Source organism: Hyposmocoma kahamanoa, unplaced genomic scaffold (assembly GCF_003589595.1).
Source record: "Hyposmocoma kahamanoa isolate Upper Pololo Valley unplaced genomic scaffold, ASM358959v1 99702, whole genome shotgun sequence".
Classification (NCBI taxonomy): domain Eukaryota; kingdom Metazoa; phylum Arthropoda; class Insecta; order Lepidoptera; family Cosmopterigidae; genus Hyposmocoma; species Hyposmocoma kahamanoa.
Genome location: NW_020656001.1, coordinates 1,784,487 through 1,805,918, shown reverse-complemented (window position 1 = coordinate 1,805,918; position 21,432 = coordinate 1,784,487). Strand labels below are relative to the sequence as shown.

Sequence of the window (21,432 nt, the reverse complement as noted above, 5' to 3'; positions counted from 1 at the left end):
GCTTTATCAACAACAGTCAAAATAAAAAGTAATGGAATACCAGCTTTGTCGACGATAAGTAGAGCTGAAATTGAGAAATGTTGGGTGCTGTAGGAGCTATTACAATTATACAATTTCATGCCGTTATGCAATATCGACACTTTTTGCTTATATATCATTTTGTTACGTCGATTATTTAATTTTGTCTCGCAGTGTCGGAAGTAGGGCGTGTCTAATCCTATGTCATCTACCTTTTGGCAGCAATAAATAAGCTAGATGACATAATTGCATTCAACTGAATCTGTAGTTAGTTATCAAACATAAAAGGAACTCTTGCATAGAATAAAACAGATACTCAAATCACTATTAAAGAATCAACAACATAGGTTCTTGTTTATTTATACCTTTCAATAATAATTAATATCCATAACATAGTAACAATTAAATTAACTTATAGGCAAATATTATTTTTTAATTTTGTACTTGTAATTTCTTAATTTACACTCTTTTTTGATGGAAATCCGTTTGTTTTCATGATACGGTTTACAATTTGTGTGTACGTATTTATCACAATTATAGTAATCGATCACTGCAGTACTTTAAATACATTAACACTTAATTTACAACTAATAAGTGACACTCTCGACCCCACCGGTCGTAATAGACTCCTGAACGCCGGCTTCTCTTTGAAAGGAGACTGGGGCATCTTCGCTAATGGATTTGTCATCACTCAATAACAAGTTCGTCCCGTCAATGTCGCCGACGAAAGAATTCTCTGGATTATCAAATCCACCATCATCTCCATGGAAACTTACTGAAAACTCTGGCGTAGACTGTGCGCTTGGTAACGCGCTTTGCGTCGGTCCCAAAGACGCAAATGGATTGTGCTGAGCAGAACCAGTAAACGTTTCGACGTCCGATATGGAAGTGGGCAACGGAGAGTTTGCAAACAGATCGCTATTCGAGGATTGCACACCGCTATGTGGAGACAATTGTGCAAACGGATCGTGTGACGTAACAGGATCGGAGGACACGCCGCTGATGAAGCTGTAGGTGCCCGGGTATGCCTGCTGAATACCTTCGAGTGAAGTAAAGTGGTCTTCACCCTCATCCCCGTCGTCCTCTTCGGTGACTTGGTACCCGTGGGATTTACCAGCACTGGGTAATCCTCCTGGTAATGAATCGAAGACTTTGACCTGTTTTATTGTGTGTTGTATGCCATGTACATGGGGGGACTGAATAGTGATCGGAGAATAGGACGGTACCGACGGACCAGAGGATGCATAATCATCCTCGTACGAAGGTACTGAACTGGGTTCGTAACTGTACGATGGAGTGTCGTGATGGTGGTGCCCGTGGTGACCGTGATGGCCATGGTGGCCATGGTGTCGATGGTGACCATGATGTTCATGATGTCCGTGATGGCCTTGGTTCTTTGTCTCAGTACCCTTCAATACAGTGTGCGTTTTCTTGTGTGTATGATGGTAGTGGTGCCCATATGGTATGTGAGGCTTGTGGTGGTGATGATGGTGGTGATGATGCTCCTTCTTTGGCTTGTGGTGATGATGGTGGATGGTTATCACCTTCTTATGGTGATCGTGGTGTATAAACTCCGGGATGTGCACTTTCACATGAGTACTGGAAAAGAATATCCAATAGTTAATTATTTAATATTTGTAAATAATGTCTTCATGTATTATAAATCAGGTGTATCATAATTAAAACCTTGAAGATTAAATATATACATCAAGCTTGATTAGCACAATAAAGTTCGCAGTGAGCTTTTTACTACTTTGTTTGGTACCTACTTTAGAGCTTTTAAATTACGATAGACAAATACACACATGTCGCTTTATGGATAATTAATTGGTGGTGTCAGAAATTCGTCAGCGGGTTTCGCAATGTCACAAGTCGCAAGTAAATTTATTTAAACAAATGATCTGAAATTAAATTCTTACTGGTGTTTCTCTCCGTGGCCGCCAGTCTCGCCTCCATCGAAGAAAAATAACACCAGCACTGCTAGATATTTGGCCAAATCCATCTCAGCAACATGAACAACGAGTCCACAGCACAACAGACCGCAACGCGCAGTGTTCCAAACTCAAAAGAACTCAATAACACCGGTGTACCGACGTTCACATTTTGTTTTACACCACAATCTATACTTTCTTTTCTTCCCGATTTTTGGTTTTATTTTGGCTCGGTGGAGCGACGAGCACTTCGAACCGACACCGCACCGCGACACGCCGCGCTGAATTGAACAGCGAAATATCGCGAGATGACCATTTATCCAATTTCACTTAAATAAACCCGTAATATTAACAAAAAGACAACAATCGCCATTGTCAGCGAAGCATGCAAAGGGGCACTCCGCCGTTTGCGGCGCGCAATAACGAGTCTAATTTGTATCGGCCGAGAGCACATTAACTCGCTAGGAAATGTCGTGTTGCATTCTTTTTTGTGGTGACTGTGTGAAATAACTATTTCTCTACCGTTCCAAAACAACGCATTCAAATAGGGATGCTGTAACCGACTTATGAATTGCACCGTCTGTGGTCGGCGAGTGTCGGCCTCGTGTCGAGCGTACACACGCCACAAATGCACCGTAAATGAATGCCATAAACTTTCCCAGGAATTGTTCGCGGTGATGATCAGGCGCAATAAAAAGGTAAACAAAATTGGAGGTTCCTAGGGCGTCGGCAGCGGCGAGCCCGCAGCAGCGGAGTCTAATAAATAAAACATGTAGGCGTCAGATTGAGCCCGTAAATATCTCCAAGTGTAAACGTGGCCCATTAAAATTTAATTATCCGTTCCATTCCGATTTATTGATTTCCCTCGGGAAAAATAATTTTGTGAGTGCTTTACTACATAATTTATGTCGCTACAACCATGGGATGAACACCATATATCTTTAACGGATGTCGGAAATTTATTTAAACTGCCATAAGAAGCTGGAGACGACGATGCTACACTGCTACCTATAATTATTATAAATTAATGTGTCTACTAGCTTAAGACTAATACGTGTTGGAATGGAAATAAAAAAGAATACTTCTTAAGTAATTAGATAATTTTATTGTAAAATTACAAAATTACTACAACCTGCGCCAAAACATTATGCGTATTGATATTTGTTTATCCATATTACAACGTCTTATTGTACATAGTGTCACAAAATTCAAACACACAGGGCAATAGTAACATCCATTTAAAAAAAGCAATCTTTCATGTTTAGATACGACAACATAAAACAACATATTTTTGGTGAATTTCGGTAAACGCTTAAATTCGTATTAAATAATAATTTCAATAATCAGTGGGAGTATTGTACATAAACATCTGGAATATCTTCTAAATCCTACTTTATAGATAATTTAATACATATAAAGAAATTAACAAAATAACCTTTTTCTAACCGTTTTACTTAGAGAGATTTATTTGCTTGCAAATGGGTAATTGTATTTAATCAATATGATGATTCCAAGTATACACAGATTATACGCAGTTTGGTACAATACTTATTAATAATAAATAATAATTATTATATTCTAAGATATTTGTTATAAAATGTACAGCCATTTGCAGAAAAACCGGATAGCTTGATTAGAAATTAATACCAAGTTCAAATGGCTTTGTTTAGGAGAGCGTACCCTTTTCGTAATAAAAGCAGGGCGGCACTAATGTAATAAAAAGCAGTCTTTATCTTCATGCCATAAGAGTAAAAATTAATACCACACCACCTACTCAATTAAGCAATAAGACAATAAATCGTCGGGAAGCATTACACTCATGTTAAACCTTAGAAGTTAAATTTTCTAGAAACATACTTATCATAGAATAATATTCTATGAAGTAATAATTTGTGTACTTTTACACTATCGCACTTGACACTAAACAGGGTGTATTCGACAATTGTCGTCAATTTCTGTATCAAAAACTGACTGCTAATAAACGGCACGACAAACTGAACTTTAAATCACCATTGTAGTAAACTTTAATAAATTTTAACGTTTTGGATTATTCGGCTGACGGTTCGCCTTAACGTTTACACCCTATATAACAGAGCTACACATCGATGCCGTTTTAGAATAGCGGCTTATCTCAGAGTCACCTAATTCATCAGGAAGTTGGTTTTAAAAAAATTTGCAGAATATTTAAAACGTAAAGCCGAAGAATCGTATACACTCCGATGTTATCACGTGGTTATTTTAAAATAATTAAAAACTCTGTGTCAATTTTGCAATAAAATGTAACTGCCTCCGTGGCGGTTACCGTGCTAGACTGTCACGCAGAGGTCTCGGGTTCGATTCCCGAGTCGGTAGAAATATTTGTATGGCCTACATTTATTTCTCTCATGAGTTTGGATGTAATTTGAGATTATTTATGTGTCTTTTTCCATAGCACCCGCGATACAGGGTTTTCTTTTATTATTTAAATTTACCTCATTCTGAGTGCAGCTGCGTTATAACATTAAAAGTTAACTATTTTGGCTAATTTTGAAAAGCAGCGACATGTACTTTTGGGGAATCAACAAACCTAAGACAGATGCGTTGTTACCCACAGATTGACAACAGCTTGATAGAAAAAGCAGCCCGCAATTTGCACCGATTAATGTAACAAATTTTAAAAAAAGGTTTTGTATGGTTTGACAATTGGTTTGTGTTTAATTGAATATCAAGTACGGAGATAAAGAGTAAGAGAGATGCCCCTGACACTTTACTCTTGTGGTATTTAAATAGCTGCCTGTTTACATAGCTACATAGAGGTATTTTGGATGTAGTACATTATTGATGTGAAATATGACGTTCCCGTTTTGTCTTTACAGAGAAACCATGGAGAAACCCGAAAATTTGGTACGAATATTTTAACATTACGTCGTCCTGGCCACTTTTTTGCTGGAAAATAAGGTGCTTTCATGTTTTTATGTTAGGACCAATTAGAAAATGATATTGATAACCCCATTGACTTACAATTATATGGACATCGGGTCCGCGCTAAAAAGTGTCCGAACTTATAGGGCGTTAAAATCGTATACAGAGCGTCATTCACGCTCTAGTCTTCGTTTGTTCGACTGACAGCGAAGCAAGCAAAATTAGACAGTACTGCGATGACATTACAATTTAAATTCAACGTTTTAGCTTTTTCATATTCCTTTACATGTCACTACGTTTAAATAGGTTGACTTGGGACATTTTTTTCGCGGTTTTTGTATTAGACCCGTCGTACATTTATTTGTAAGTCAATGGATAACCCAGAAACATAAATCGTTTCACAGGGTGTTACCAATTTAATTGTACTCTGATTGTATATAGTCTTTTCGAGCGTGTACCTACGCGCTACGTCTAATTCGTATCAGTTCCGAATCTGATTAAATAACGGTCCGAAATGTCACAGGGATCATTTCGTCTCTAGGTGTACAAACGACATTCGTATTTGCTTGGATTCCACGGCAACCGAAGGGGGTCCGAGTTTTCTAGATTTGTATAATAATTTCCGTAGCCATTTATTTTAGAATATTACTCACTTAACACGAAGTTATTATTTAATATTCGAGAGTGTAATATCCTGAGATATTAATAATAAAAGTGAATACTTAATAAAAATTGCCACCGAAATGAAGTAGAGACAAGTTACCTGAAAATTACCAAGACACTAGTCCAAGATGTTAGTATAAAAATATCAATGTGTAAGTACTGCATTTCATAAAGATTAGGTATTTCAAGAGTACGAGAATACTGTGATGAGTACTTTAAGAACACTTAGAAAAACTTCGATGCGGCTGGATTCGAACCAACGTCTTCCAGTAAACCGTGCTAGATGCTTTGCCAACTAAGCCACGGAACGAACCTTCCGAATTTTTCTATGTGCTGATAGCAAATCTTTGTTTTTTTATTTTTAACGACTTTTTGCCGCAGCGCCATCTGTGAAAAATTTCTTCACTCAGCCAGGTGCCTTTACAGCTACCAGCAGCTGACTAGAGATGTCGCTTTAATAATTGTATTTTTTATTATTCTTGTGAAATTACTGCACTATTATTTATTATAACAAACTAGTGGAGTAATTTGACATAAATAATAAAAATTACTTAGAGTTTTACAAATTTAGATACAACTTAAATAGTAACGAGAGAACCCTACGCTCCGAGGAACGAGTAGCCGGGAGTTGCACTACTGGTATTATAACTATGGCTTAATTTTTAGCTAATCTTCCGAATACGAGAGCAGGTTCGTATAAAAAACTATATACACGTACATCATTTCACAGAATAGCATTATTTAAGGGGGAGAAACCACCAAACAACTTTTGACAAAAGAAACTTGTGTACTCTCGATACGTTCTCAATAAGTTAACTAACTTATATGGCTTCGAACATTCCAGACTTTCTTCCTCGTTTGTTTGTTTTCCTGCAACAAAGCAAATTACAGTCAAAGTATAACAATAGCATCATTACTTTTATACTTGTCACAATTGCTGCTATTTGCTGACTATATATCGTCCGCCATTGTATTAAGTTAGACATTTTCTTTATTGTAACAAATCATCAAGACATTTTTTTATAACATCAAGTGTCGGGATGAACAAGTCGTGCGCCTGATGGTAAGCTGCACGCCTGTCCATGACAGTTACAGTGCCACTCAGAGCTTTAAATTGCAAAGATCTAAGGGGCACTGCCACTGCGCCCGTCGCCCTGAGCCATAAGTTGACAAGTCCCATGTGCCTGTAATTTCACCAGCACCCTTACCCTTCGCGTAACACAGTAATGTTGACATTACTGCTTAGCGGCAGAAATAGGTAAGGTGGCAGTACTACCCTGGACCAACTCTTTCACAAGGAGCTCTACTTGAGTTTAGGTAGGTTAGGACAGGTTTAGGTTTGATTCATCATCATTGCAGCCTGTTTGCACTCACTGCTGAGTATAGACCTCCCGTCTATTGCTCCATTCTTTCCGGTCCCTTGCGAGTCGTGTCCAGTGGTTTCCAACTACGACCTTAATGTCACCTATCTTTCTGTCTGCCTCTAAAAGCTGAGAAGCGGGGCCGAAGGATAGACAATGACCGAGATAGATGTAGTCGTTCGCTACCTCTATAGGGCTGTTACGTACATTTATATTATGTTTAGGACCCGCAATGGTCATAACCTTGGTTTTGGTCAGAATCGATGTGGGTGGCCACATCGATGATTGGTACAGATCTTGAAGTATGTTTTGCAACTATTCGTTGCTTTCAGATAGGAGGACCAATATAAACTCGTCTAAATATAAAAATCTTCTATTCATTATTAATAGATAATATTATTACAAAATAATCCATAATATAAAGATTGATTATAGATAAAAAATATATAATACCAATCATAATAATTTGATTGATGTGTGACACATACATTCAAACTGAGACAAGAACTGTGATGTGTAATAACACCTCTACCAACACGCAAAGTCAAACCTGCTTACCACGAACAGGGCCTTAACTTTTACAATTAATCTTTTGTAACATTTTGATCTATATCAAAAATACTAATTGATCAGGAAGATGATTTAAAGATAAGCTTGCGAATCATATACCAGTTCAACATAGTCACGTTATTTGTTTTAACCAATGAAAGTTCCATTACGTATCCACAAAAAAAATGAAGCTAATTCTGAAGACCGCTGTGTAATGTAATTAAAAACTTATTAATTTGATTTGGGAATTCATTCTTGAAAAGCAGCAAACTTGCTTAAACAAAATATTAGTACATTGTGTTTTAGGGGCGGTAAATAAGGAATACGACGAAGGAGACTCTATTAGAAGCCGGAAATTGAAGACTGATGGCTTTCATAGTCGAGGTTCGTAATTCTCGCACTACAAGTGAAACGTACAACGTTTTTCACATTTGCGAGTAAATAGTATGACACATCCATGGCTGTATAGTGAGAAGAAAAACGACCGTGGAGTGTTATTTGGGCCATTACAGTTAAGTTAGCCTGCATGCAATCATACTATATACGTGCAAGTGTAAAGAAAAAATATTAAAACTTACCATCAATTCTTTCTTCTGTAAAGCGGGATGATGTGCCGATTGGGCAGAACTGATATGTCATGTGGTACATCAGGAATTTCCATAGGAACGTCAGGTACGTCGGGCAGGAATTCAGGGATGCCGATACCAGGAACTGGGTGACTGTGCTGACCAGCGGGCGGCTCATCGTGTATGTGCATGTGGTGGAAATGCTCGTGTTCCTCCAAAGGAGCGTGATCGACATGGTGATGGTGCACCGTCTTGTATACGGTGTGAATGTGCTTTATCTTCTTCACCTTGTACGGTACGTGGATCACCACCTTTTTGCTGCGTCTGTAATGATAAGTACCATTCAATTCGCTTAAAGAAAATTGTTCGCTCTTTTAAACAAGTTACTGAAGAACTTCCCTACAGTAAAAGGGGCAGTGCCTCAATTGTCATCGACCTTCGAACAATAATAATCGCAACCGCTATTTGATCCCGGGTTTATTCATAATTTGTGCATTATGTGTTTATGTGATACGAAGTGAAAACAAGACGAAATCATTCGCCTGGTAGAAAGCAGTACAGTTTAAGTCGCAAACGTCTAAGGAGAACTGCCCCTGCGCCGGCAGAAGCTATCGCGTCCTTTGTGCTGGCAGTTTAACCAGTTTTGTTCGTAAATATTTTCATTTTAATTATTATTTTGCTCAATTGTGTCGTGTTTGACAATTTATTATTTATGTATCTAAGAACAATTTCACGTGTTGTCAGCTAACTTTGAAAACCGCTTAGGCGAAATACCGGGCATTTAAAGCTTAAAATATCATTTCTAATTTTACGTATAAAATAAATGTGTAATTGTAGATTGTTATATAATTATTTCTAGTCATTCTGTTTTTTGTGCCAAATCAAAAGTTCACATTAAATGGGGGTACAGGGTCAAGAGTACGTTAAGCTTGACACTTAAGACTTAAATCCAACCCTAAACCGCTTACGATAAGAACGGTCCAAAGTACATAGTGTCAAGCTCGACGTGCTCTTGACTGTACGAGGTTTACGATTATATGATTTATACTATTTTCGTATACTTATTGAATGCAAATAAAACATTGCATTTATTTAACTTTAACGTCAAAAGACTTTTCCATAACCTTACGGTCAATCCGACAACGTGTCCGTCCTATGTCATATTCTTATATCTAATGATTAGGCGCAGCCCACAGTAGCAACTTAGGGAACGCTCTTTGTCGTGACGACAGATAGTCGCAGTTTAAAGTGTCGTGTCTTGTATATTTAAATGAAGTTGTTTACATATTTCACTATTATATTCACTTTTTTGACATGATTACGACGGACTGTCGTAACCGTGGAAGAGCTAGAACGACAGTCGCCTTCACGAACAATCGCCTGACGATAAATAAAACGAAATGTGGCAGAAATGTGACGACAGATAATCGCAGCTTTAAATGATTCTGTCGTGCAAACGACAAGGTGGCTGCCGTGAACCGATAAATTGTCATAACAATCTAGTGGGACCAGCTGGACACGACAGTCGTTCAACGACTAAATAAACGTCTACTACACAATCACGGCAGACAATCGTGATATGGGAACAGGCTAAACGCGCCAGTGGTCCAACGATAAACAAAACGTTACGACATAATGGAAACGCGCCCTTACAAAAAATGTGTTTTGTCAAACATGGATACGCGCTGATTAATTTAATTCGCACCATAAGTCAATTATAGAAAAACTTAGAATTCAAAGTTACAATCGAAGTTGTAGCTGGGAAAATTAAGTCTACAGTAGAAGCTGTGATAATAGCATTACAGATCTACCGTGAAAGTAAATACAATTCAATACCAAATTTTTATAGAATTGATATTCAATCGCTTTTTTTGTGAAATCACTCCACTACTTTGTTATAATTCAATTGAAATCATTTATTGTGTACGCACGTCTATAAGGTCTTATTTAACATTGTTGTGTCAGTACGTATTGCCAATTTTACGGCATACAATTTACATAATTAAATTAAGAGTATACTACTACATTTTAATTACAAAATGTCAAATCTTAATTTTAATTTTAATTCTTAATTATGTTTATGTCATTATTTTGTGGTGGTTAACTATTATTCTATGTTCTTGTCATTTAAGTAATCGCTGACTTTATAATATGCTTTCCCAGTCAATAAATTAAATAATCGCTTTTTAAAATTGGCATTGTCGTTAGTCTCAAGTATATAATTAGGCAGCTTATTGTATAGTTTTGGCGCCATCGCACAAATATTATCATGAAAGAGGGTAGTCTTACAGGCAACCAGTTTCAATTTATTGTGTCTTCGTGTACTTTCCACCTTGCTGAAGAGTGTGAGATTTCTCCGAATAAAAAGAACCGTTTCAAATATATATATTAAAGGAACTGTTAATAATCTCAGTTTTTCAAATTGCGGTATACAGCTGTAATAATATATTTATATATATAATAATATAATTATTAATACATAGATCGAACACTCAGAAAACCCGGCCGGATTCGAACCGACGTCTTCTAGCATACCGTGCCAGACGCTATACCAACTAAGCCACGGAACGAACCAGCGGACCTCACGAATTTTTCTATGTGCTTGTTGTCGTGTCTTTGTATTTGGTTTTTCAACGACTTTTTAATCCTAGCGCCATCTATGAGAAATCTATGAAAGTTTTATCACCCATTCAATTTCTAAACTAGTAATCGTGACGGACGATTCTCTTCGATTGTTTGTTTGTAAACATGAGGATTACCCATTAACTATTGTTCTGGATTTTCGTAACGATTATTTATTTATAATTTCGTGAATTTGAGATCTACACTATTAGCTATAAATATAGTAGTAGCAGTAGAGCTCCTTGTAAAAGAGTTCGTGCAGGATAATGTAAATCGACAAGCAGTAATGTCAGCAGTACTGTGTTTCGGTTTTGAAGGGCGCTGGTGGAATTACAGGCACATGGGACTGGTCAACTTATGTCTCAGGGTGACGGACGCCGTGCTAGTGCCCCTCAGATCTTTGCAATTTAAAGCTCTGAGTGGCACTGTAACTATTATGGACAGACGTGTAGCTTACCATCAGGTGCACAACTTATACGTCTCTTGATGTTATAAAAAAAACTACGTAAATAAATCGCGCTTGGCCACAATATCATCTGATATTAAGTGACAATGTTCCCGAGGATGTATACAGTGTTTGTCTAACAAATGTTTATGTGGATCAATATCCATAAACATTTAGAACTACAATTTAGGGCTATTTAATAACAGCCCTAAATTGTAACTTTCGAGAAACAAATATTGACAGTGCGTATAATTTTCTTAAGCAAATATCATTTGTAATTTAACTACCTTTTCTTCTAATTACCTACTTATTCTAACTAAATGAGCTATTGTGACTTTAGAACGTGTATAAAATATTCTTAACACACAAGCAGTTTCTTTATGCACCTACTACTTTTGACGGCCTCACTAGTGTAGCGCCTGGCACACCGATTTCCATGGTATCTCCATCTCCGAGGTCCCGGGTTCAATTCCCGGCCGAGTCAATATAGAACTGGCTTTTCTATATTGTTTCCGGTCTGGGTGTTTAAGGTACCGTCGTTGTTTCCGATTTCCATAACACAAGTACTATAGCTACTTACTTTGTGATCATAGCAACATATGTGATATTGTCTAATATTTACTTATATTTAATCAATTTTATACGTTGCCTAACACAAGTTCGGCATTGTATAGAGTACTTAGACCAAGTGTACAATAGAGTTTATTTCATACATTGCCGATAACATACACATTGTATATATCTACATAGAAACAACTGACCCTATAATTTCCCAAAATCATAACTCCGACGTGAAATTACAAACTCTAAAGCGAAACTAACCAGTTGAGTGCCCAAAAAGAGACGTTACAGTCAAGAATTAACAATATCGTAGGTAGGGTAAAACTGTCCATTTCCGGTGTTGGTCAGTAATTTCGGAAGCTTCCTCGTGCGTTGCGCGTGAGTGCCTATACCACGATTTCTTCACCGCCCGCCGATTAGGAAGGGGCATTAGTTAATTACGTACTCAATAATTACTAAAACCGTGAATACAATACGCCGGAATGTTTCTTTTACAGTTTTAATATATGTCACGTACAAGTTTCGTGTCAGGACGATAAACGACAACAAGCTATATAACATCCTCAAAAAAATAATTGCAGCAACAAAATGCCGTGGTCCTATAGGGCGTGGTGTGGTATTGTAACTTTTCAATGGCATCAATTCCACGGAAACCATAAATTGTAAAACAAAATAATCCAATTTCTTTATAATCGCTTCATCGAATTCCACTATGATTTTTACCAATGTCAGGTTTATAAACATTATGGCGAATAACGCCAAAAAGGGACTTTATTTGTGACAACGTAAGATATAGACTTAATTTTAAAGATTTAATACAGGTCATTCGACGTGCTACACGACGAACGTATTCTAATATGGAAATATTTACCACGCTTTACAATTTAAGACCTTCGAGGTTTACCACGAAATACGAAGCAACGATCACCGTTTTAGCTTCGAATCTTATTGTACGTTCGTGAATTTAGAATCGCTACCACGAAATGATACCGAAATTAATGATATAAAAAATGAAATTCCGATTTTAATGGTGTGGTTGGTATACCTATTGGGTGGGGCTAATATCAGATTATCGCGTTCTTAGGTTTTCGCGATGGTTACACATAAGAAATGAAACTATTTTTTTGGATTTAAATCGCGTATATTTGTTTTTTGAAACAAACCGTCAACCAAAATGTCAACTGTGACCATGGGACCTGTAAAGGGACAGAAACGTCGGTTTGTTTGAAAAAACAAATACTTATACGCGATTTAAATCCGGAAAAATAGTTTCATTTCCTAAATACCACATTGTCAAGGACTTAATACAAATTAATTAATCCTTTTTTTTACTTTTTAAACTAACTTATTTAATGTTTATTATTCAAACGAATATATTGGTGGTATCCATGTTGATACCATACCATATAATTAGACTGATACCTCTAGGGTGTTTTTTAAGTCGCAGGCCTTCAATTCAATTAAAGTGCAATTTATTATCTCGTTCTGTAATACACCTTGGCGTCTGGTAAGGTATGGAGTTTATAAACATCATATAAAGAGGTTGGAAAATATCACCTTGAATGCAGGGCCGCAATTTCTCCTGTTTTGGTCCTAAATTTCACAACAGAATGAATAATAACTCAACATCTACTCTGTATCCTATCGGGAATCTAATTTCAATCTTTCTGATTAAGTTTATAGTCTCATTCACGTTAAAATACTAGTTACTCTCAAGGTTTTTTTAAGATATCAACAAGTTATAAGATATCAGCAGTTGCAATGCAACTCAGAGCTTTAAATCACAAAGATCTGAAGGACATTGCCACTGCGCCTGTCACCGAGTTGTCACAAGTTGACAAGTCTCATGTGTCTGTAATTTCACCAGCACCCTTACCCTTCAAAACCGGAACGCAGTCACACGAACATTACTACTAGGCGGCAGAAGTAAGTAAGGCGACTTGAACTTTCCCGGAATCAAAATTTTTGGCAATAATAGCAAGAAAGTTAAGTTAAGTTGATCAGATCCGAACGTTGTTACCACTGCAGATTCTTCTGTGTAACGCGTCAGCAACAGCATTTCAAACGCAACTTACTTACCCATCAACTTGTGTCACGACCAACACAAAGAGGACAGCCAGCCCAAATAGCAACTGAAAATAACACAACAAACAGTTTTAACGATACAACAACGCAATATAAAACTCTAAAAACCATTAATGTAAAAATTACTAAAAAAGACCTTCAATAAACAGTTAAAACAATAGTCGAGTGGCAATAACCATATCATACTTGAACAATCATCACTTAGTTATATTAGCATACCTTAGTAATTAAGTTACAGAAGTCATTGTTATCGCAATGAAAGTCACGCTTAATAGCTTACAATCAAGTTATCCGCTAACATATTACTATCATCCGCCGCAGCATCTTGTAAGATGAGAAGATAGAATTTAATTACCTTTTAATTACGAACAAGCCGATACAATTTAACATTAATAGATTCTCATATACATACGAGCAAAAACTCACCACAGCTCGGCAATCCATTATAATGTATTGTCGTCTAGACAATGCAGTGAAAAGCACAACTTAACATGTGTAAGCCGCGGGCAAAAAGCGCGGAGAGAAGCGTGCGAAGAAGTACACCCACACGAAAAAAGGCTTCGATTGCGACGTCGCAACACGATCGCGGAAAATTGGCGCGCTTTCCCACAGGTGCGCGAAAATGATGCGTTTGTTGCTAACAACAGACTAACAATGAAAGCCGATGCGCAAGTCAATACTTATATATGCCATACATGAATGCACTTTGCGAATATCCAGACCCTCCATTGTTTGCACCGTCCCGTTCCAGAAGCCGCTGACGCGCCACTCCGTCTCTTTCTATATCGTTCCAAGAGAGGGGCTAGAGTATTCTAGATTTCGCTAACATTTCTTTCCTTCAGGAAGCTGAGTCTCGATCTCTGTTGTGAGCTAAGAACATACTAAAGGTACAGTTTATTAAATTTATAGGCAAGCTAATAGATTGACAGCATTTACAGCGAAACAAACAGCTTCGTATCCTCCATAGATTAAGACGAATTACTCCCAAAAAGGTTACTTGCTTGGCTTATCATGGTTTTATTGCAACAATTTTCCATTATGGATTGATCCACCCGGGTTGAAGGCTCTTATGTTAACTGAGCATCTTTGCACACTCTCTGTAACATTGTCAAGCAGCGTCCACAACAATTTAAAAAAGCAACAGAAATGAACCCATGCTCGAAAAGAAACCCAAATAGATGTGTTGTAAAGCACGTATCTAGAACTACACTGTGCTTAAAAAGCCCTTACTACACATGCATGAACATTTGTAATAAAGTACCAGATGAAATAAAGAATTATATACAAAAAATTACCACTGAATTCATAGACTTACAACTATATGGACGTCGGGTCCGCGCTAAAAAGTGTCCGAACTTATAGGGCGTTAAAATCGTATACAGAGCGTCATTCACGCTTTAGTCTTCGTTTGGTCGAATGACAGCGAAGCAAGCAAAATTAGACAGTACTGCGATGACATTACAATTTAAATTCAACGTTTCTTCTTTTTCATATTCCTTTACATGTCACTACGTTTAAATAGGTTGACTTGGGACATTGTTTTCTTGGTTTTTGTATTAGACCCGTCGTCCATTTATTTGTAAGTCAATGCAAACAGTACCACAATCTGTAATAGTGTTACTACCACAGCGGCGGTAGCCTAGTACTTGATTCTGAATTTTTCTTTTATGAGATCAAGTGACGGGACGAACAGGGTGTAGTCCTAATGGTAAGCGACACGCCTATCCATAACAGTTACAAGCCACTCAGAGCTTTTTAAATCGCAAAAATTACGGGCACTGCCACTGCACCCGTCACCCTGAAACATAAGTTGACAAGTCTCATGTGCCTGGATCTCACCAGCAGCCTTACCCTTCCAAACCGGAACACAGTAATGCTTACATTACTGCTTGGCGGCAGAAACCGTGGCAGTACTTCCCTGGGCGAACTTTTTCACAGGGACTGCTACAAAATTTTAAGTATTCGATTTTGGTCACCGTGCAATACTATTTAATATTCGAGTATTGTATCTTGAAATATTATTTATTAATCACACGATAATGTACTTCAGTATTTAAATAATAAAAACTGCCGGGTATGGAGGAGCCTGTGCACAACATTGAAACGAAATAGATTTAGTTAATTATTTTATTTAAATCTGTTTGGCAACGATTATGAAGGACAAAAAACCAAATAGAATGAATTTGTCAATTTGTATTTGAAATTCATCATGCAAATCACCATGAACCGAATAAGCTGCGTAAAACAGCGAAATTTGAATGACGCAATTCACAAAATTGGCATCAAGACCGACCTACTAATCAACTTATTTCCAAATCTGGACCAGGTAAACCGTTGTTGCCCAGCTTCTGAAATCGTTCTCTGTCACAATTGTTATATAATTAAATTTCATGTAATTGCATCCACATAACATGCTCTTCTCAATATCGATATTAAATTTGAAACATCTAACGTAATATTTAGGCCACTAACAGATAGTTGATAACAACTTCACGCATTAACTGCATGCAGTCGATCTCGGCTGCATGAAGCCGGTTTAGACTGCATGCAGTCGATGTCTCGGAGTTTATTTATTTAATTATTTATTGTAAAGGAAAACAAAAATCACATTTAGTAAAACGGGAAACACAAACAAAAAGTACTGCTTATTTCTATAAGAAATTTCTTCCTGCAGACCAAAATAAAGGACACAATAATTATGATAACGGGTTTACGTGCACAACAAAACAAAATTAAATTATGTAATAAAATAATATTAAAAAAGAACAGCAAAATTATTAGTCTGTTTAAATACTTAGATAAATACATATTTCATATTATAATATCTATAAACTGGATCGAACAGAGCCCCTTGAATCTTATTTTCAATATATATAAGGATTTACTGTCATGTACAGTAATGGGACGTGCGTTCCAAAATCTGACCGCATGAACAGTAAAGGGGTGAGAATAAAAACCGGAATTGAATGATGGTAAAGATAACTGGTACCTAACGAGAGAGCGACAAGGCTTATCCTGGGACCTAAAAAAGCTGAAACCGAAAAGGATTATGTAGAATGTTGTAAAAAAGAGAGACGATATGCAAATTCCTGCGGAGACGAATGGGAAGCCGCTTGAGCTGACTGCGATAGTGTGAGATTCGATCATATTTACGAAGGCCAAAGATAAATAAATAAATATCTCGCGGGTGCCATGGACACACACATAGACAACCACAAATTACACCCAAAATCACGAGATAAATAAATGTAGGCCGTGCGGTCAACGAGGCCTTACAAATATTTCTCTCGGCCCGGGAATCGAACCTGGGACCTCTGCGTGGGAATCCGGCATGGTAACCGTTCGGCCACCTGCATGAACCTTACACATAGATTTTGCCGTTCAAGCTTATTTATGTACATTCAAATGCCGAATCAATTACAATTTCGTAGTTAAGTATTCTTGTTATATGTGTACCTATTTGTTCGATGATTGTTGACGACAAACAAGAGTTTTAATATTATTTTGTAATAATTTTAGGTTATGGAGACGAGATTACTAATTATTATTATGGATATCTATTTTCGACTCCCTAAGCCGTGATAGCTTAATGGTTTGACCTACCGTCTCTCAAGCAATGGCCGTGGACTCGAATCCCGCCTCGCACCTCTGAGTTTTTCAGAATTTGTTTAACAGCCGTAGAGCTCCTAGTAAAATAGTTCGTCCTGGAAAGTACTGCCACCTTACCTATTTTCGGTTTTGAAGGCTAAGAGGGTCTTGTCAACTTATGTCTCAGGGTGACGGGCACAGCAGCAGTGCCCTTTAATCTTTGCAATCAAAAGCTCTGAGTGGCACTGCAATTGATAGGCGTGTCGCTTACCACCAGGTACACGACTTGTTCGTCCCTTCAGTTGGTATTATATAAAAAGATGTGCTAAAATCATGCTAAAATCCATTTTTTTACCATTAGCTTTCCGGTAAACGAAAACACCGTGATGAATACTGCACGTCGAAGAAGGTTCACAACACTCGGAAAACATGTAAAGTCTCCAACCCCCATTAGGCCAGAGTGGCGGACTATGGCCCAAACCCTCGCCTGGGTGAAGAGATCCGTGTCCAGCACTGGGGATAATATCAAATGACGGGAGAAACAACTTGTACGCTTGATGGGAAGTTACACGCCTGTCTATAACACTTGCAGTGCCACTCAGAGCTTTAAATTGCAAAGATCTGAAGCGCACTGCCACTGCGCCCGTCACCCTGAGACATATGTTGACAAGTCCTATGTGCCTGTAATTTCACCAGCACCCTTACCCTTCAAAACCGGAACACAACAATGCTGAATTTCCAAATGAATGAATAAAATATCAGACGTCCTCCTGAAAAATCAGCATAGGCATCAGTAACCGCGGATATGTAAAAAACCTGCGTCATCTACAACCCTGATTGAGACCATGATGACCCTACTATGAAACAAGTATTTATATAAATATATCTTTTAAAGAGCACAGGGAAAATGTTCAACTTTATAAAAGTACTTTGTTATATAACTATTTAGTTAAAATTGCCATTGCAGCTAACTAGCCTAACTAATAGCAAAAAGAATGTTGTAATTAAAAAAGAAATAACATTGCAAAGTGTTTCACCTTCAAGCCTTTGTCAGCATTCTCAGGGCTTGATTGACATGAAGACAACAGTGAAAACTATGGGAGAGTCGCCACGACGTCATTGTCACTATCGCCTGCCAGCTAGTCGTCACATGCTTTACCCTACGACATAAGCAGCACACAAAAGTATACAATTCATTTAATGTTTTGCAATTGCAATTGTATAATGATTTCCATCACAGCTGGTAAAACTGTTGAGCATATTTTGCACACGCTCTAACATAAATTTTAATTACCTACTCAGGGAACTCAAACCCAATCTGTAATTCATAGTTAAGCAAATTATACTTGATATCACTAGTGGTTGTTCCTTGAAAATAAACATTTGTACAAATTCATGATTTACAATGTTTAGATTGAGGCAAACTGCAAGAGCTAAACGGTTTACTACTTACTATGGATTTTTGCCAAATTTGCAGAAGCTGTAAGTAAAGCTGTTGTCTTTATGCTGAAATATATAAAAAAAATATACTTAAATAAAAACTTTGTTTTTTTAGATTTTTTTGTGAAAAAATTCCACTAGTTTGCTTTAATTATTAAATACAATCGTTGAAAGTTGAAATTTCAACGCAAATACATAACAGAGACCGAAGCAATTCGTCGACTTAGTAAACTCGACCAATTGGTAAAGCAATGAGGACGAAATCCCGTGGTTGCATGTTCGAGTCCTGTTAGTCCTGAAGGATTTTTTCTTTGTATTCGATTTTTGTATTTAATAATTGTAAAGTTTTTGTTCATCATAGTTTGAACCTCGTAAGTGATTTTGAATATCTACCGTAATCTTTATACAGAAGCGTATAGATTGCCCCATGGCGGCGACAGCGGTGATAGCCCAGTGGTAGAACTGTTGCTTTTCAACTGAGAGGTTGACGATTTGAATCCCTGTTGGGACATCTACCGCTGGTCATGTGAATATTTAGTTCAATGATCTTACGTACGTAAGATAAGATTACAAAATCTTTCACTAACGAATTCCGCTAATGAAACTTGCTCATCGAAGAAGGTTCACCTGTCTTGGTAAATATATCATTTGTAATATAGAGTTAATTACGTTATATATCTTTTTTATACAAAAATAAGTGGGCATTTAATCTCCAAAGATCCGAGTTATAGCGTTCGGGGAACACGTTCGCAGACAGGGAATTCCACTCTCTAGCCGCTCACCAAATAAATGATAAATAAATAAATATTTCCCAAAGTAAGTAAGTTAAAGCACTTGTTTTATGGTAATCGGAAACAAAGACTGTACTGTAAAGGTCGTAGCCGTGGGTTAACATAGCGAGAGGCACTTTTCAAGAAGAAACGAGGAAAATAATCATAAATAAAATTAGTCTATACAACCACGATGTTCGTTTTACCACAATGCTCCTTTATTTTTATACAATTCTAAATACAAACCTATCTTTATTCAGACAGTTCAAAGTATAAACCAAGCTCCTTGTTACATATGTACCATAAACACCCGGACCCGAGACAATATAGAAAAGTCACTTTTTCTTTTCATCTTGATTTTTCTACACTGACCCGGCTGGGAATCGAGCCCAGAGATGGCATCACCATGAAAACCTGTAGGCTAGCTACTCGACCACGGACGCCCACAATGTCTTTTCAGCGTCTTGTCCCTCACACGATCAAATAATTGGTTAAATTTATCCTTCAAACTTCACGTTTTCTCTTAGAGGAAAAAATATAGTGTAAGTAAATAAGCCACCAAACAAGTTTGACAAACTTGTCTGAAATTCACATTCGGCCATCTCTTTCTACCGCATTATATAGTTAATACATTAAGTCGCATCTGTTTGTAATTTGTGCAATGAGAATGAGTAAGAATAATATATAAGACGTTTCTAGCAGTTTCTTACAAAGTTTATTAAGAAAAAAATAAATACACTTTGGTATAGAGAATGGTTATATCCACGAAAATTTGTTAAAAGAAATATTCTATTAACTATTTAGCAAGGTGAACGCATAGGTGACAACTGAAATTTGTTTTGACAAACATACCCGCATACGTTCAAACATATTTGTCAAACGCGCCGTCAATATAGATTTCCATCAAACACATATATTATTTGAAATACATCAAACACGACCGCAGACGATCAGAAAGTTTGACAAACACGTTATAATATATTTGCACTTGTGTATTGTATTGTACTGCATACAAACAAAGAGGCAGTAATTCAAAGAAACATTTTATTTCATATTTTCTATTCACAGACACGGATCAATTACATTATCTAGAATAACTATACTGTACTAATCCTAATACCAACGTAGTAACATATTGCTAACTTAATAACTTACATGAACTTTGGTCTCAAAGTCCATACAAGTTATGCCACGATTGCCCGCTGTTGCGGCAACAGTACTATCCGCTAACACAGATTCAATCCTTTTGTCTGACTGGTCAGCAATCATCCAATAACTATTTTTTTTTATGTAAAGAAGTAGGCAAACGAGCTTACGAACCACTTAATGGGAGGTGGTCATCGTCGCCCGTGAACATTTGCAATATCAGATGAGCTGCCTATGCCTATGCTTTTTGAAGAAGCCCATGTCATGGCGCAAAGAAATACAACAGGAGGAAGATCGTTCCACATACATCCTAACTGCCTCTGTGGTCGTTACCATGCCGGACTGCCACGCTCAGGTGCCAAGATCGATTCCCGGGCCGAGAGAAATATTTGTATGACCTACATTTATTTCTCTCGTGAGTTTGAGTGTAATTTGTGGTTGTCTATGTGTGTGTCCATGGCACCCGCGACACAGGGTTTCCCTAGTGCGGGGCTATGTTGAGTGTGTGCGTTATTATCTTGCAGGTTGGAGGAAGGAATGAACGAGATGCCCTCGTGGTGTTACAATGCCAGGCATCTAAGATGTGGGAATGGACTCTACTCCGTTGGCGGGAGGTGCGATAGTAATTATTTCTAAGGTATTTGTAAAGGCTATCAATAAAGTTATTATTATTACTTATTTACTTTATTTTACTCAATTTGTTGGCTGGTTTGAACCACATTTACGGATGGATGGATTTAGCCGTGGGGCGACGGCTTAAGAATACATTGTCGCCTCCCCATACAT

General features: G+C 37.4%; 3 protein-coding genes across 4 annotated transcripts in view; all 3 read right to left on the bottom strand.

Moving 5' to 3' along the window:
* Positions 1 to 483: 483 nt before the first annotated feature.
* Positions 484 to 2,020, bottom strand: LOC113239166 (zinc finger protein ZIC 4-like). The gene is made up of 2 exons (XM_026476037.1): positions 1,938 to 2,020; positions 484 to 1,617 (listed from the first exon to the last, which is right to left on the bottom strand). Exons 1-2 carry the CDS (start codon positions 2,018 to 2,020, stop codon positions 606 to 608), a joined length of 1,095 nt encoding a protein of 364 aa, XP_026331822.1. The 3' UTR covers positions 484 to 605.
* Positions 2,021 to 6,285: 4,265 nt separating this feature from the next.
* Positions 6,286 to 14,342, bottom strand: LOC113239198 (uncharacterized histidine-rich protein DDB_G0274557-like). Of its 2 annotated transcripts, none has more exons than XM_026476083.1 (4): positions 14,129 to 14,342; positions 13,697 to 13,749; positions 8,002 to 8,313; positions 6,286 to 6,383 (listed from the first exon to the last, which is right to left on the bottom strand). In XM_026476083.1, the coding sequence occupies exons 1-3, from the start codon at positions 14,144 to 14,146 to the stop codon at positions 8,004 to 8,006; spliced, it is 381 nt and encodes a 126-aa protein (XP_026331868.1). In that variant the 5' UTR covers positions 14,147 to 14,342; the 3' UTR covers positions 6,286 to 6,383; positions 8,002 to 8,003. The 2 variants fall into 2 exon arrangements, with proteins under 2 accessions (XP_026331868.1, XP_026331870.1); XM_026476085.1 differs by having other exon boundaries at positions 8,002 to 8,307; positions 14,129 to 14,341.
* A 3,706-nt stretch (positions 14,343 to 18,048) lies between these two features.
* Positions 18,049 to 21,432, bottom strand: part of LOC113239164 — an 8,062-nt gene continuing 4,678 nt past the window's right edge. The window contains exon 3 of the mRNA XM_026476036.1: positions 18,049 to 18,060. Within this exon, the coding sequence (XP_026331821.1) occupies positions 18,049 to 18,060 (12 nt within the window). The remainder of the gene's footprint in view (positions 18,061 to 21,432) is intronic.